The sequence below is a fragment of the Trichechus manatus genome, unplaced genomic scaffold (assembly GCF_000243295.1).
Source record: "Trichechus manatus latirostris isolate Lorelei unplaced genomic scaffold, TriManLat1.0 scaffold00002, whole genome shotgun sequence".
Classification (NCBI taxonomy): Eukaryota; Metazoa; Chordata; class Mammalia; order Sirenia; family Trichechidae; genus Trichechus; species Trichechus manatus.
In genome coordinates, this window is record NW_004443938.1 from 25,133,891 (window position 1) to 25,150,639 (window position 16,749).

General features: G+C 37.4%; 1 protein-coding gene across 1 annotated transcript in view; it reads right to left on the minus strand.

Moving 5' to 3' along the window:
• Positions 1 to 16,749, minus strand: part of ADGB (androglobin) — a 213,365-nt gene that overhangs the window by 21,219 nt on the left and 175,397 nt on the right. The window contains exon 27 of the mRNA XM_023729236.1: positions 13,406 to 13,517. Within this exon, the coding sequence (XP_023585004.1) occupies positions 13,406 to 13,517 (112 nt within the window). The remainder of the gene's footprint in view (positions 1 to 13,405; positions 13,518 to 16,749) is intronic.

Consider the following 16,749-nt stretch of genomic DNA (forward strand, 5'->3'; position numbering starts at 1 on the left):
AGGTGGTAGCTTTCAAAATGTATAAGGCACTCAAATTCACAGCGACAGATAAACCATAAGGCAGAGTTAGGTGGACTCAGGATGCCTTATGGGGGACATTCATAGCTGAGGATCCAGAGAAGGTGACAAGGCCCGAAGCACCAGCTCGGGGAGCACACGAGAGGGGCAGTAACATCTGACCCCAACTGCCTTTTCAACCACAGTGAGAGAGTCAAAGGACATTCAGGTTGAGACATGGCCTGTAAGAACTTTGCAGCTTCCTTATGACATTTATTCTCAGTATAATTGTGTTCTCTCCTGGTTAGACAAGAATTCTAGATGAAGGCATGTGTGCTCAATCTTTTAGTTATTCTTGGGGGTGCTGCGTGGTGGGGGTGTTGGCAGTGGGAGGAGAGGGTGAGGCAGAATAAAGAGATGGAGAATGTATGAGGGAGTATCTGCCTTGGGGTTTTACAAGCATGCCTGTCAAGCAGTTGTTGTTAGCTGCCATTGAGTCAGCTCCCAATTCATGGCGACCCTATGCACAATGGAACAAATGCTGCCCAGTCCTGCACCATTCCCATGATCATTGTGAATAGGACCCTGTGATCTGTCGGGTTCTTCTTGGCTGATTTTTGGAAGTAGATCACCAGGCCTTTCTTCCTAGTCTGTCTTAGTCTGGAAGCTCTGCTGAAATCTGTTCAGCATCACAGCAACACACACGTTTCCACTGACAGACGAGTGGTGGCTGAGAATCAAACCCAGGTCTCTCACACAGAAGGCAGAATTCTACTACGGAACCACTGCTGTCCCTCTGTTGATTAAGCAGTAGTAACGCAGCCTGTTCAAAAAATGGTTTCCAAGCACCCGAGTGCCTGCTCTGGAGAATTATACACCTAACATACGCATAGCAATGAGGTGGCAGCCCTGTCGCTCATGTGCTACCTCGTTCTCTTCCTGTGTCTATGCAACACCCTGATGGAAGATCACAACACTTTCCTGCTGAGACTGAGCACAGCCCCAGAATCTTTTCAACACAGCGGGCCAGGAATCTGTTATAATGTATGCTTACTTGCTGTTGCTGGCATAGCACACATGCATTCATTCTATAAATATTGACTAACCTCTTCTCTCTTACTCTGGTTCCAGTGACAAAAGATGCTGCTAACACCCAGTCCCTGCCCCAGTGGGAGGAGGGCATCAGGGGAGGCTGACAAGTTAAGGGCCTCCACGCAGTGTGACGAGTTTCTAGGGAAGCACACTCAATACATTAGAAAGGAAATGGGGACTCTTGGTGTCATCTATTTTTATAGTTTTTCTTTGAATTTTATGTCCTGCACAGGAATCTGTCCCTTCTAATAAAGGTGAAACCCAGTTATAATAGTTTCCTACTTGCTTCTGTAATAAACAAACCTCTACTGATTCTCTCCTGATCAGATCCATGTAGATAACCCAAGCAAGCAAACACACCTGGACAAGCTGGCACGGGCTCTCTAATAGCAAATACCTTCACCCTGACAGATGAGAACTTTGTCATCTAATCACATCCCTCCAAAGCAAACTGTCAGCCAGGACACATCAGCAGGGTCATCCTGATCTTCGGTGTCCATTCATCCCTGCCTAACTCCAAACCACAGCTGACACGCTTCATTTTATTACTAGAATTCTTGGCAAGCTCTCTTCCAAAAAAGCATTTGACTAGGCGGTATTTTTGATAAATAAAAGCCATTTAAAATTACATATATGTATATGTATACGTATATATATATATACATATATATAGAGGGAGAGAGAGGCATATTTCAGGGTAGAAAATAATGTATCCATAGATTTTGAAAACTGTTGCTACTTTATTGCTGGGAGGCAGGCATTTTTGTGCATGTGCTATGAATAAGACAATGGAAGACTTAGCAAGAGGAAAAATACTTCCATGTGGTTAAAAAAAAACAAAAAACAAACCGAAGATGTGACTTTTCTCAGGGAAAAGCAAGACAGACCTCTAATAATTGAGGTCAGGAGTTCCGGTGATAACACAAATGACCCCTGCAATTGGGTTTGAGGCACCTGAATGGCCTAACAGTTCAAATTGCCTGTTTAGACTGATGATTAGAAGGACTGAGGAGAGGAGAGGTAAGCTGTCAGGGTTGCAGAGGGCAGATAAAGAGAAAGAAGAAGGAAAAGGAGATAACGGTTAGTAGGCAAGATAGGCTGCATATGGATGGGCCAATGTTTTATTTCTTGATCTTGTATTCAATTAGTGTTTTAGAAGAATTTCTTTCTATATGTTCAGTACAGTTAACCAGTTGCTCTAGAAGTCAATTCTCACGCACGGCAACCCCAAGCGTGTCAGAGTAGAACTGTGCTCCATTAAGTTTACAGTGGCTGATTTTTTTTAGAAGTAGATCAGCAGGCCCTTCTTCAGAGGTGTCTCTGGGAGAATTAAAACCCTCAAACTTTTGGTTAACAGCTGAGTGCCTTAACCTTTCCCACCACCCTGGGACTATATGTTTAGTAAAGCCCAATAGATACAGGACTATCAAGAGATCTTGGAATCCCATTGAACAAAAATACTTAAATCCTCACCTTGAAAAACAAACAAAAAACCTGTTCTTTTATCCCATATTCCCAAATACCTCATTTTTCTATCACTTTTCCTTCCCTTTACAGTCAATTTTTGTATGAGTCCTCTCTTCTTCCCTAACGCCTTCCCTTCCTTTCTTTCTTTCTGGTGAGGGATGAATGTTTTATAACACTGTATTAAGAGAATTTTTCAAACATATACAAAACCTGAAAGAAGAATACAAAGAGCACACGTATATTCTCCCTCTAGATTCAATTATTGTTAACATTTTGCCATGTATGGTTGTCCTATTATTTTTTGTTGTTATTAGATGCTGTTGAGTCTGTTATGACTCACAGCGACCCCATGTACAACGGTCTTGCACCATCCTCACAAATTGTTGCTCTGTTTCAGCCCATTGTTGCAGCCACTGTGTCAATCCATCTCGTTCAGGATCTTCCTCTTTTTCGCTGACCCTCTACTTTACACCAAGCATGATGTCCTTCTCCAGGAACTGATCCCTCCTGATAACATGTCCAAAGTATGTGAGACATAGTCTCGCCATCCTTGCTTCTAAGGAGTATTCCAGCTGTACATCTTCCAAGACACATTTGTTTGTTCTTCTGGCAGTCCATGGTATATTCAATATTCTTCACCAACACCATAATTCAAAGGTCATCAATTCTTCTTTGGTCTTCCTTATTCATTATTTTTTAACGAACCACTAATAGCTAGTTCAGACATCACAACATTTCAACCGTAAATACTTCAGCATGAACCACCTAAAAATAAGAGTATTCTCATATGTAACCACAAAACCATTATCACACCCATGAATGTTAACAATTTATTTCCTAGTGTCATCTAATATCCAGTTCATACTAAAATTTCCCCTAATTTTCTAAGAATGTATTGCTAGGTGTTTTATATTTATACCAGGATACATTCAATGTTCATATATTGCATTTTGTTATTCCTCTTTTTGCGTTTTTTAAACTTGAAAACAATCTTCCTTGTTTTCTCTCCATGACAGTGACTTTTTAATAACTCCAAGCTAGTTTTCATGTATATTTCATGTTCTAAATTTTTCTGATTGCCTCCTCATGGTGTCATTCACTCAGTCCTTTATCCCCTGCATTTTATCTAAATGGCAAATTTGGTCTAGAGAGTAAACATTCTTAGCAAGAATATACCATACTTCATTTTGCATCATGTCCGGGGCATATAATGTCAGATGGTCCCACTACAAGGATATTATGTTTCATCACTTGGTTCAGAGGGTGACCACCAACCTTCTAATTAAAAATTTATATTTTCCCCCCTTGCAATTAGTAAATAATTTGTATGATGGTAACTTGGCACTGTGGAGAAATGCTGTTCCCCAAAAATCTTAGACTGGATCCTTGCCTGAATAATTATAACAATGGAGGTAGTAAAATAAGTGATTTTGCTAACTCTATCATTCCTTCACAATTTGTTAACCGCCTTTCTCTCTCTCTCTTTCTTAGGAGTTTTGTTTGTTTTTTAATCCAAGCCATGATATTTTCAGTCGCCTCATATACATACGAAAGTTGGACTATGAATAAGGAAGACTGAAGAAAAATTGATGTCTTTGAATTACGGTGTTGGAGAAGAATACTGAATATACCATGGGCTGCCAGAAGAATGAACACATCTGTCTTGGTAGAAGTACAGCCAGAGTGCTCCTTGAAAGGAAGGATGGCAAGACTTCATCGCACGTACTTAGGGCATGTTATCAGGAGGAACCAGTTCCTGGAGAAGGACATCATGCTTGGTAAAGCAGTGGGTCAGTGAAAAAGAGGAAGACTCTCAATAAGACAGACTTGACACAGGGGCTGCAACAGTGGTCTCAAGCATAGCAAGGATTGTAAGGATGTCACAAGACCGGGCAGTGTTTCGTCCTGTTGTACACAGGGTTGCTATGAGTCAGAACCAACTCAACGGCACCTAACAACAACAATGGACTCATACTATGCTCACATTTCTCCAAATTTGGCAAATAGGAACCCCTTTGAAGTTGGGATCCTGTTGTTTTTGAGCACTTCCTCACTTTCAAGCACATAAAGATGAACTTGGCTTCCCTTGTACTTTCCCTGGCCTAGATTTGGAATCAGCCATTTCTCTAAAGAACTTTGGTTCTTTTTCAGTAGAAAATGATACTTATAAACCAGTACCTGGATGCTAGGTGTGAAGGTACTACTGGGGTATCATTGCTGCCAGACTTTCTGTGGGTAGAGGTAGGAAATATATTTTAAGAAGTCCTAAGTTCATACTGATATTTCAACTCAAATACAACTTTATAGAGTTTTTCATTTAACTTTTTAGATTTGATTTTTGTCTCTCTTTTTTTACACTAAAATATTTATTTCCTAATAATATTTATCTATTTGTTTAATCCTACAACAAACTTAAAAGATTTGCATGCTTTACATAGATACTATTACTGAATGGTATCTATGATTTTTTGTAGTTCTTTTAGTCCTGATAATATATTATATCCAACTAAGGATGTACAGACAGAGCACTATATACAAAAGTTATTTGAAATAATTATTTTCTTTATTCCTCAATGAACTTTGTTGATTATATTACCAATTTGATATACACTATTTGTTTTCAATTTGAGGGTTTGTTTTTCCCTTTCCAAAGTAGCTTTATTTACTTTTTTACTATATAAAACATTTACAAAGTTCAAAATTCAATACTAGTATATAAAGGTATACTGAAAAATTTTAATTCTATCCCAGTCATCTCAGCTCCCTATTGAAAACTCTTTTATTAGTAATAGGTATGTGTGTGTCTATGTATGTGTTTCCAGTTATTTCTCATATAAAATGTAATATACTGTGTGCCCTCCTTTGCATCTTGCATTTATTTATTTACTTATTTACTACTTAAACAATACAGCCTGGGAATCACTCCATTTCATTATATAGTGATCTTCCTCACATACTACACCACTGTGTGCCTACAGATTATTCATCTAGATTTCTTCTGTTGGACTTGTGGGTTGTGTCCAATGTTTTTCTATTACAAATTAATATGCTTCTGCATATAGTATTTTGGATTTGTAGTGGTGTATATTATGGTGGTATTTTCCTATAATTGGGGCTGCTGGTTCAAAGAAAAGGTCATGCATATGTAACTTTGTCAGTTATTACCAAATTTCTCTTCATTGGGTTTGTACTACTTTGAACTATCACAAAAAATGTTTGGGAGTCCTGGTTGCCCAGTGGTTAAGTGCTTGCCTACTAACCTAAGGGTTGGTGGTTAGAACCCACAGAAAGATGTGGCAGTGTGCTTCTGTAAAGATTACAGCCTTGGAAATTCCCACGCTATCTTGCCCTACTCTGCTTTTTCTTAAGGGACTCTCTTGTGCTCCCTCCACACCCACAGATAATTATTTCCTCTGACACCAGCCAGACCTGCCTAAAAGGTTTTTCTTATTCGAAGTGCTGTACATATGGCTCCAAACCATCTGGGCCTCCAGGAACCCAATGATAGATAGGTTTGGAGTTGGGTTCAACGAGGGAAGTTTGAGGGCATTGGTATTAGGTCCACAGGCTTAACACTTCTGGGTTCTGTGTTGCCTTGTCAATGGATAACAGAGCTTTTCTACTTTAAAAGAAAGTGAATTGTGACTTTAATTAAACATTCCCACATTGTTCCTTACTATGAGAGTTGGAGGATTTTTTTTTTTTTTAGGTGATGTCTGGGTACAACTTTGTTTAGTCTTAAGAGATGCAAATGAATTCTAAGCAGTGGGACAGGGGCTATAGAGCAAGTGTTTTAGATTGTATTGGCCTAAAGGGAATCTATAACTTTGCCTGTGAAGCTTGGGATAAAACTCATTGAGTGAGTCAACATATCATTTAACCCTTTAGAATTACCTTGTCATATACCTTTGTAGAGGTAATGTAACATATTTAATTATTGGTCCTTATTTTTCACTCCTCTATAATGGAATTATATATCCACACTCTTGCCATGACCCCTTTTTGGGTGAGGTGTAATTCCTTGCCTTTTAACTTGGATTTGGCCATGATATTTCCTTGAGTAATGATGTGTTAGCAGATCTGAGGCTTGAAATGTGCTTCTGTGTTTGGGTTTGCCATTACAATGAAAATACAATACCCTTGGTACCACTGGACCTTTCCACCTGGGCCCCCGAGAGAGGCATATATGTACATGACCTGAAGTCAGCTGAGCCCTGCTGAGGTCAGCCAAATCCCAACCAGGTATGTGAAGGAAAGTAAACATTTGTTATTGTGAACCACTGAGACTTTTAGGTTTTTGCTATGAAGTATTTCTGGAGTAATAGCTAACTAACATAGGCAGTCTTCTGTCTCTGCTATGTCCGAATCTCTTCCACTGAGAGAAAATGAGTTGGGGAAACTTGGCTCTAGAGGATAAATTTGGCAAGTATATGAGAAGAATTAATGGCACTGCTCCAAGTCAGAGTTATCTGTGGAGGTGGTAGGAAGAAATCAGGAATCAGATTGATATGCAGAGAATACACTGAATCAGGGTTAATCGAGAATGGAGTAAAATTCATGAACCAGGGTCCACAGAAGCAGGTTATCTAGGATGCTTGTTTTAATCAAAGTATTTATTGCCGTCAAGTCGATTCTGACTCATAGCAACCCTATAGGACAGTGTAGAACTGCCCCATAGGGTTTCCAAGGAGTGGCTGATGGATTTGAACTACCTACCTTGTGGTTAGCAGCCGAATGCTTTGAAGCAAAATAGACATGCTAAAAACAATGAGATCTGAGCCAGCTACATTATGTGGGCTCAGTATTTTTACTGGAGAAAATACATATGAATGGAAGGACGAGATCTTGATTAGATGAGATAGTGATGATCTTGGTGTAAAGCCTTAAACAAGAAGTTTGGCCTTTCTCAGTATGAGGCTAAGACCAGACAAAATCTAGGAAACTTCAACATGGGTAAGTTCACTCTGAATAGAGTTACTAAGGCAGTTCTAGAACCGGCTCATCCACACAATCTGGTTCCACTCCAAGACCTTGTTAACTGAAATCATCCGTCCTAGTTGGTAATGAAACAACTATCATAACCTCATTGGATTAGCTTGATCTTCTGAACTGTAACTTCCTCCTGCATTATGTCTTTGAACACGTGCTAGTGAAATTATTCACACCAGCCAAGCAGGTACACAGGTTAAGGGCAGCTTCAGGCCTTACCATCCTTATCCCATCAAAGACAAGAGTCTTTAGGTTATCATTAGGAGCAGAACTGGATCTAGATATTATCTCAGAATTAAGATGCAGTTCTGTCAAACTTCTTTGAGAGGCTGCATAAACAGTTTACCTACTCTGGCTGTAACATCACTGCGTTTTATTTGGTTTCTTGTAGCATCTAGAAGAGGATCAAAGGTTCTTCCGTTCTGAAATTTTAGTTCAGCAAAGTCAACCTGGAATGTTGGTGTTAAATATTATCTAAAAATGAATGGCCATTTGTACCAGGTGCAAAAATCTTTCCTAGAACAAGCTAATTAAAATGGCCAATTGTGCCAGGTACAAACTATGACAGAATAATAGGGAGTTTTCAGTGTTGTAATTGTAGGGACGTTCCCCCGACAAAAAAACTCCACAACCTGACATCGATGGATATTTCTGACTCATCATACCAGACACAACAAATTTCCATCAGGCAAGTATACCTATGGGACCAGTGACAGAAAGACCTTCACTTTGTAAAACCCTCCCTTCAATTAAGAACATACCTAAGACCTGATCATTGTAACTTCTCTATTGGAAATCCCCTAACTGCCTTTAAAAACTCCATGCCTGCACTGCTTGAATGAGCCCTTGCCACTTCAGCTTGGATGCTCCTTGTTTGCAAACAGCTTCTCATTCAATAAATCCTGTTAACTCTAATTGTTTTGTTGATCAAATTTTTCTTTTCAACATAGGGAAGGAGCAGCTCTCAAGTCTATTATGTGAGCTGCATCTCCCTGGAAATATCTGTCAAGCAGGTATGGGCAATTATACAAAAAACAAGGAATCCTTATTAGGGATGAATTTGGGGTGAGACTGAGTCAGAAATGAGAGTCAGTAGGTTCAGAGGGCAGGGTGGTGAGGGGGTCATGGTCATTAGGTCCACACTGGAATTAAAGACATTTAAAATTGAGATAAGGCAAATCTATCTACGATTTCTTGAAGGCCAGGTATGTAGTTTCTCACATAGCATTTCATTGTACCTTAATAACAATAGGAATCAGGCATTATTAGAAAAAGTGTAGTCCTCAAACCCCCACGGGTTCCTGAGGATCCACAGAGTCCAAATCATTGTCATAATAATGTTGTTGTTAGTAGCTGTTGCGTTGGCTCCGACTCATGATGACCTTATGTATATAAAAGAACAAAATGTTGCCCGGACCTGCACTATCTTCATGACTGTTCATAACAATACTAAGACGTTATTCCCCTTTTGTGCTATGCTGACATTTGTACTAATGATGAAATAGTAACGGTGGCTAAAATTCTGCAGGTGCCTTAGCACAAATCAAGACAGTGGCACCAAACTATACCAAGAACCACTGTATTCTTCACCATCACCAATGGCAAAAAAAAAAAAAAAAAAGCCAGTTTCACTTAAAAAATGTTTTTGATGAAGTAGTAAAGTTTATTAATTTTATTAAATCTCAGTCTTTGAGTACATGCCTTTTTAATAAAGCAAAATGAAATGGGAAGTGTATATAAGGCACATCTGCAGAATAAAGTAAGAGAAGTGATTCCAGATAAACCAGTTGTGCAGCTGTTTGAGTTTCCAAGTGGTACTAGCTGCCTGTTTCATGTAACACCAACTGTGCTTGAAAGAATGACTGACAGACAAGCTATGATCACTCAGACTTGGCTATCTGACAGGCATTTTCTTAAAAGTAAACAAAGTGCCAGGAAAATAACTGATAGTATTTGTTGCCAGTGATAAACTTCAAGCTTTCAAGTGAAAATTAGAATTTTGGAAAACTTATCTGCCACCATGAGGTTGCCAGCTTCCCAATACTAAAAAAAAAAAAAAAAAAAATTCTAATTGGATCAGTGGTAATGTTAAAAAATGTGACTCTTCTATGTTGTATACTGAAATGTGTCAATATTGGGAAAATTAGCATAAATCAGTGATTTGATATCTAAACGATCAATGCAAGATGTTACAAAATCACGCATAGGTAAAATCTATATTCAAAGTACAAGCAGATAAATAGGTTTAACATAAAAGATTAGGTAAAGTTCTTTGATATGGATTCAAATTCCTCATTGCAGCTAACTTTAAGGAACTACCTGTTGTTGAGCTTCATTTAACAGGAAAGAAATATTCACAATTATCTTAAAAGGCTATGAAAATGCCTATCCCTTTTCAAACTACATATCTGTGTGAGGCTGGATTTTCTTCAATTAAAATAACATGTTACAAACAGATTGAATGCAGATACATCTATGATAATACAGCTGTCTTCTATTAAACCAGACGTTAAAGAGGTTTGCAAAAATGTAAAATAATTATACTATTTTCACTAATTAAAAGATATATAGTTATTTTTTCACAGAAATGATGTCTACCTATAATAGGTATATTTTTGCTATTTTAAAATAAATTTAAGATTATAATTTTACAATTTCTGACTTTTAATTTCTAAGATGGCAAATGAAGAGAAGTAAAACTCAAATACAAAACAGCTCTTTAGGGTCCTCAATAATTTTTAAGAGTGTGAGGTGGCCTGAGACCAAGCAATTTAAGAACCACTAGTATAAACATGCCAGTTTATTTTCTGCAGTATGAAGAGACTGCAGACATAAAGGCGGAGGAGAGGGAAGAAACTACCTTTGCCTTGCCATTGCTCACTAGAGCCAGCTGGGTGGAAGCAGAAAACAAACCCTCAAGGTTGACCCTTTACTGTGATCCGGATGTTTTTCTCTTTGTGCTAAAGTAGAACAACTGTGTGTCTCTAGGCGCTAGAACGTTACAGATTGCACAGAATTGAGTTCTGAGGAAACAAATACAAATAGAAAATATCTGCTGTTCTAATTTCCTCACCACAGCTCCTTCCTGTATTATTCTTTAGCAAGTAGCTGGTCAAGACAAAACTGTCCTTATTCTGTGATCAGTAATAACTGGAAATGAACCAAATATGACTGATGCATAGATACTCATGTCTATGACAATAACAAAAGGTGTTTGAAATGGGAATGAAAAGATTTGATGAACATATAAACCATATATGTCAGAAAAATTACCTTAGGAAACAGGACTTTTTGGACAAATATATCTTTCAATTATTAAAGAAATTAAGGAGAAAACATGTGACAAGAAGAATTCAAAAATGAAATTCAATAACTATCTGGGTAGAAAAGCAAAGAGGAAAATCATTTTTGCCTCAGATTGTTCCACAGCAACATTTAATGTCAAAATTTAGTAAAGCAATATTTCTCAACAAACAAGCAGACACAAGGGTGATCCAAGAATTGCACACCCAGGCACGTTGCCATCTAAATGCATATGCAGACGATTGCATAGGTGCAAGTCCTCAGAAAACGCAGCCTCCATTAGACCTTCTTGAAAATAAGACTTCAGGGCAAAATGCAGCCACCCAAAATAAAAGACTGGGTGATGGAGAAGCGCTAGTAAAAAAAGACTTATACAGAGAAACACAAATGCATATATATATGGAATTAAGGCTAAGAAATTCAGAGAATTATAGTTACAAAGAACAATATGAGAATATCTATTGACAATGCAAAATATACTCAAAACCAAACAACAGTTTAGCTTTGCTAGTAAAAAAATACCATTATCCAACTTTCTGATCTTTGCCAGTACGATGGCTATAGTAAAAAAAATACCATTATCCAACTTTCTGATCTTTGCCAGTACGATGGTTATAGTAAAAAAATACCATTATCCAACTTTCTGATCTTTGCCAGTATGATGGCTATAGTAAAAAAATACCATTATCCAACTTTCTGATCTTTGCCAGTACAATGGCTATAGTAAAAAAAATACCATTATCCAACTTTCTAATCTTTGCCAGTACAATGGCTATAAAGTGAAATCTCACAGCTGTTATATTTTCCATTTCTCAGCTTGCTAATGAGATCAAGCATTTCTTCTCGGCTGCTGGCTTTGAAGAAAATCAATTTGTACTAACTAGAAAAAAATGTGTTTAACCTAGGCTTTGAGCACTATGCTCTTTTAAAAGCTATCTATGGGATCAAAATGACAACAGCAACTCTAAAGGTTACGTAGATACGAAAATTAGGGGGCAGTGAGTTTATATTCATGGAGGAGGAAAAACTCGGAAAAGGAGGCTGAGAATGGTTGCAGAACTCAAAGAATGTAATCAGTGTTACTGAACTGCATATGTAAAAATTGTTGAATTGGTGTATGCAAGCTGTGTATATTCTCAACAACAACAAAAACAAATTATAAAAAAAGAGAAATGGAGGAAAGGAAGAAAATTGTGATGATGTGTAAATGTATGATAAGAAAATAATTTTTAATGGAAGTGAATGATATTGTCTAAATTTGGTAAATTAAGAGAAATGGATATATTTATGAACCTGTTTTATAAACTGAAAATCATAACAGTTACCACTAGAAAAATAAAGATCAAACTTATACTTGAACACAATGAAAATAATGCTCCAGCTCCCCAGGCACAATTATACACATACACAACCACAGTGAAACAAAGAGAATGTAGGTCATGTAAAAATGATAAATAAAATTTTAAAATACAGAAAGCATAATAAAGATATAAAAGTATTAAGACCAAATATAACTTTTATATCAATACTTACAAATTAGGTAAACACATACTGAAATTAAAAAAAAAAGACTCTAAGGTTATATAGAAACAACAGCAGTAAACCATAAGCTGAATGAAAGAGACAGATCTTAAATAAAGTGATTGCAAACACTGAAATCAAAAGGATAGGTAAGACACGTTAAGAAGAAGCAGAAGAAGAGGAAGAGGAAGAAGACGGAAGGAAGGAAGCAAGGAAGGAAGGGAGGGAGGGAAAGGAAGAAAGCAGAAGTTGTGATAGTAATGGACAAGATTAAATTCAAGGCAAAAAGCATTACAAAATAAAAAAAGGAAAACTTAAAAATTATAAAGGTTATCATTTACTATGAATATCTGTCACAAATATATATGCAGCCAATAACAAAGTACAAAATAGATACAATAAGACCTGGTAGAAATAGAAGAAAAATAAAAAAAATTAGTTGGAGACTTCAGTTCACTTTTCTAAGCCTATGAAAGATTAACAGAACTAAAAATAAATTTAACAAATTCCTATACATTTATTATGTTCTAGGCTCTGTTCTAAATTTTTTACATACATTAATTAATTTAATAATTTTATAAATAAATATAGAGAGAATCAGATATGATAACGGAACATAGTGAGGTGACATATCTAGAGTAGTTTCATGTTTTGATAAATCAGAGTCCTCTTTCACTAGGATATTGCTCTTCTAGATTGAAGTATTTATTGTCAGATATTTTAAGAACTTAACTTCAATGTCATGCTAAATCAATAACTTTGCACAAATACAAACTTATAAATAGAAACATCTCCTGTACATTTCTTGATCAATCAATTTGTACTAACTAGATAAAAATGTGTTTAAACTAGGCCTAAACCATCATATATTTTTGGTTCTTATAAACCAAATGTTACCAATTAAGGAAACGGGAAATGCCACAGGATATAAAACACAAATTGTAAGCAATGATGTTTTAATAATTACATGATCAAATTTCTACTAAATATTTATATAAAACTTAAACGACATGTATAAACATTTATGGTGACATACCTTTGATATCATTTTTCTCTAAGTCTTTTAGTGCTTGAACAAATGTCAGCTGACTTTCGGTGAGAGGCCAACTGTTATACAACACCAAACACTGTATAATGTACTTGTATGCCTGTGAAATAAAATGCAAGTTTAAGAACAAACAAACAATAATAAACATAGAATGTACATAATGTAATCTATTGTTAGGTACATGACAAATTAATTGCTTTTCTAGATCACAGGATCATAATTTAATCATACATACGAGATATAGTACCATTGCCTTCAATTCCCACTCATAGCAACCCTATAGGACAGAGGAGAACTGCCCCCAGGTTTTCAAGGAGGGGCTGGTGGATTCGAACCGCCAACATTTTGGTTAGCAACCAAACAAATTAACCACTGTGCCACCAGGGCTCCAAAGAATTATCTTTGTGAGATTACATGGACAACCAAACCAAACTCCATTGCCATCAAGTGGACTCCAACTCACAGCAACCCTATAGGACAGGGTAGAACTGCCCCATAGGGTTTCCAAGGAGCGTCTGGTGGATTCAAACTACTGAACTTTTGACTATCAATTGCTCATATGCAGGTTCAAGTTGAAACTGAAAAAAATTAGAACCAGTCCAGGAGAGCCAAAGTACGACCTTGAGTATATCCCACCTGAATTTAGACACCATCTCAAGAATAGATTTGGCACGCTGAACACTAATGACCAAAGACCAGACAAGTCGTGGAATGACATCAAGGACATCATACATGAAGAAAGCAAGAGGTCATTAAAAAGACAAGAAAGAAAGAAAAGACCAAAATAGATGTCAGAAGAGACTCTGAAAGTTGTTCTTGAACGTCGAGTAGCTAAAGCAAAAGGAAGACATGATGAAGTAAAAGAGCTGAATAGAAGATTTCAAAGGGCAGCTCGAGAAGACAAAGTAAAGTATTACAATGACATGTGCAAAAACCTGGAGATAGAAAACCCAAAGGGAAGAACATGCTTGGCATTTCTCAAGCTGAAAGAACCAAAAAATAATTCAAGCCTCGTGTTGTGATATTGAAGGATTCTACAGGGAAAATATTAAATGACGCAGAAGGCATCAAAAGAAGATGGAAGGAATACACAGAGTCACTATACCAAAAAGAATCTGTCAACATTCAACCATTTCAGGGGGCAGCATATGATCAGAAATCCATGATAATGAAGGAAGAAGTTCAAGCTGCTCTGAAGGCACTGGTGAAAAATAAGGCTTCAGGAATTGACGGAATACCAGCTGCGATGTTTCAACAAAGGAATGCAACACTGGAAGTGCTCGCTCGTGTACGCCAAGAAATTTGGAAGACAGCTACCTAGCCAAGCAACTGGAAGAGATCCATATTTATGCCTATTCCCAAGAAAGGTGATCCAACCAAATGTGAAAATTATCGAACAATATCATTAATATTACACTCAAATAAAGTTTTGCTGAAGATCATTCAAAAGCAGTTGCAGCAGTACATCAACAGGGAACTGTCAGAAATTCAAGCATTGATGATTACAGGTGACTGGAATGCAAAAGTTGGAAACAAAGAAGGATTGGTAGTTGGAAAATATGGCCTTGGTGGTAGAAATGATGCCGGAGACAGCATGATGGAAATCTGCAAGACCAACGACTTCTTCATTGCAAATAACTTTTTTCAACAACATAAACAGTGATCATACATGTGGACCTCTCCAGATGGAATACACAGGAATCAAATTGACTATATCTGTGGAAAGAGACAATGAAAAGCTCAATATTGTTAGTCAGAGCAGGCCAGAGGCTGACTGTGGAACAGACCATCAATTGCTCACATGCGAGTTCAAGATGAAGCTTTGGAAAATTAGAACAAGCCAACAAGAGCCAAAGTACAACCTTGAGTGTATCCCACCTGAATTTAGAGACAATCTCAAGTATAGATTTGAAGCACTGAACACTAATGAACAAAGGCCAGAGGAGTTCTGGAATAACATCAAGGACATCATACATGAAGAAAGTAAAAGGTCATTAAAAAGACGAAAAGACCAAAATGGATATGAGAAGAGACTCTGAAAGTCACTCTTGAACGTAGAGTAGCTAAAGTGACAGGAAGAAATGATGAAGTAAAAGAGATGAACAGATTTCAAAGGGTGGCTGGAGAAGACAAAGTAAAGTAGAACACGATCAGCATTTCTCAAGCTGAAAGAACTGAGGAAAAATTCAAGCCTTGAGTGCAATTATTGAAGGATTCTCCAACGAAAATACTAAACGAAGCAGGAAGCATCAAAAGAAGATGGAAGGAATACACAAAGAGTCACTGTACAAAATGAATGGGTTGACATTCAACCATTTCTCTTCTTCTTAGGTTCCGTTGAGTCGGTTCCAACTCATAGCGACTCTATGCATAACGGAACGAAACACTGCCCCGTCCTGCACCATACACACAATTGTTGTTATGCTTGAGCCCATTGTGGTAGCTACTGTGTCAATCCATCTCTTTGAGGGTCTTGCTCTTTTTCGTTGACCCTCTACTTGACCAAGCATGATGTCCTTCTCCGGGACTGGTCTCTTCTGATAACATGTCCAAAGTACACAAGCCAAAGTCTCACCATCCTTACTTCTAGCATTCTGGTTGTACTTCTTTCAAGACAGATTTGCTCGTTCTTTTGGCAGTTCATGGTATATTCAATATTTTTCGCCAACACCACAATTCAAAGATGTCCATTCTTCTTTGATCTTCCTTATTCATTGTCCATCTTTGCATACCAATTCTTTTTGGCATAATGACTCTGAGTATTCCTTCCAGCCATTTCAGGAGGTAGCATATGATCAACAAGCAACGGTACTGAAGGAAGAGGTCCAAGCTATGCCGAAGGCACTGGTGAAAAACAATGCTCTAGGAATTGATGGAATACCAGTTGAGATGTTTCAACAAGTGGATACAGTACAGGACTTGCTCACTTGTCTACATCAAGAAATTTGGAAGACAGCAACCTGACCAAGCAACTGGAAGAGATCTATATTTGTAACCATTCCAAAGTAAGGAGATCCAACAGAATGCAGAAATTATCAAACAATATCATTGATATCACACATGTAAAATTTTGCTGAAGATCATTCAAAAGTGGTTGCAGCGATACATTGACCGTGAACTGCCAGAAATTCAAGCCAGATTCAGAAGAGGACATGAAACAATGGATATCATTGCTGATGTCAGATGGATCTTTGCTGAAATCAGAGAATACCAGTAGGATGTTTACTTGCGTTTTATTGAGTATGCAAAGGCATTTGACTGTGTGGATCATAACAAATTATGGATAACATTGCAAAGAATGGGAATTCCAGAACACTTAATTGTGCTCATGA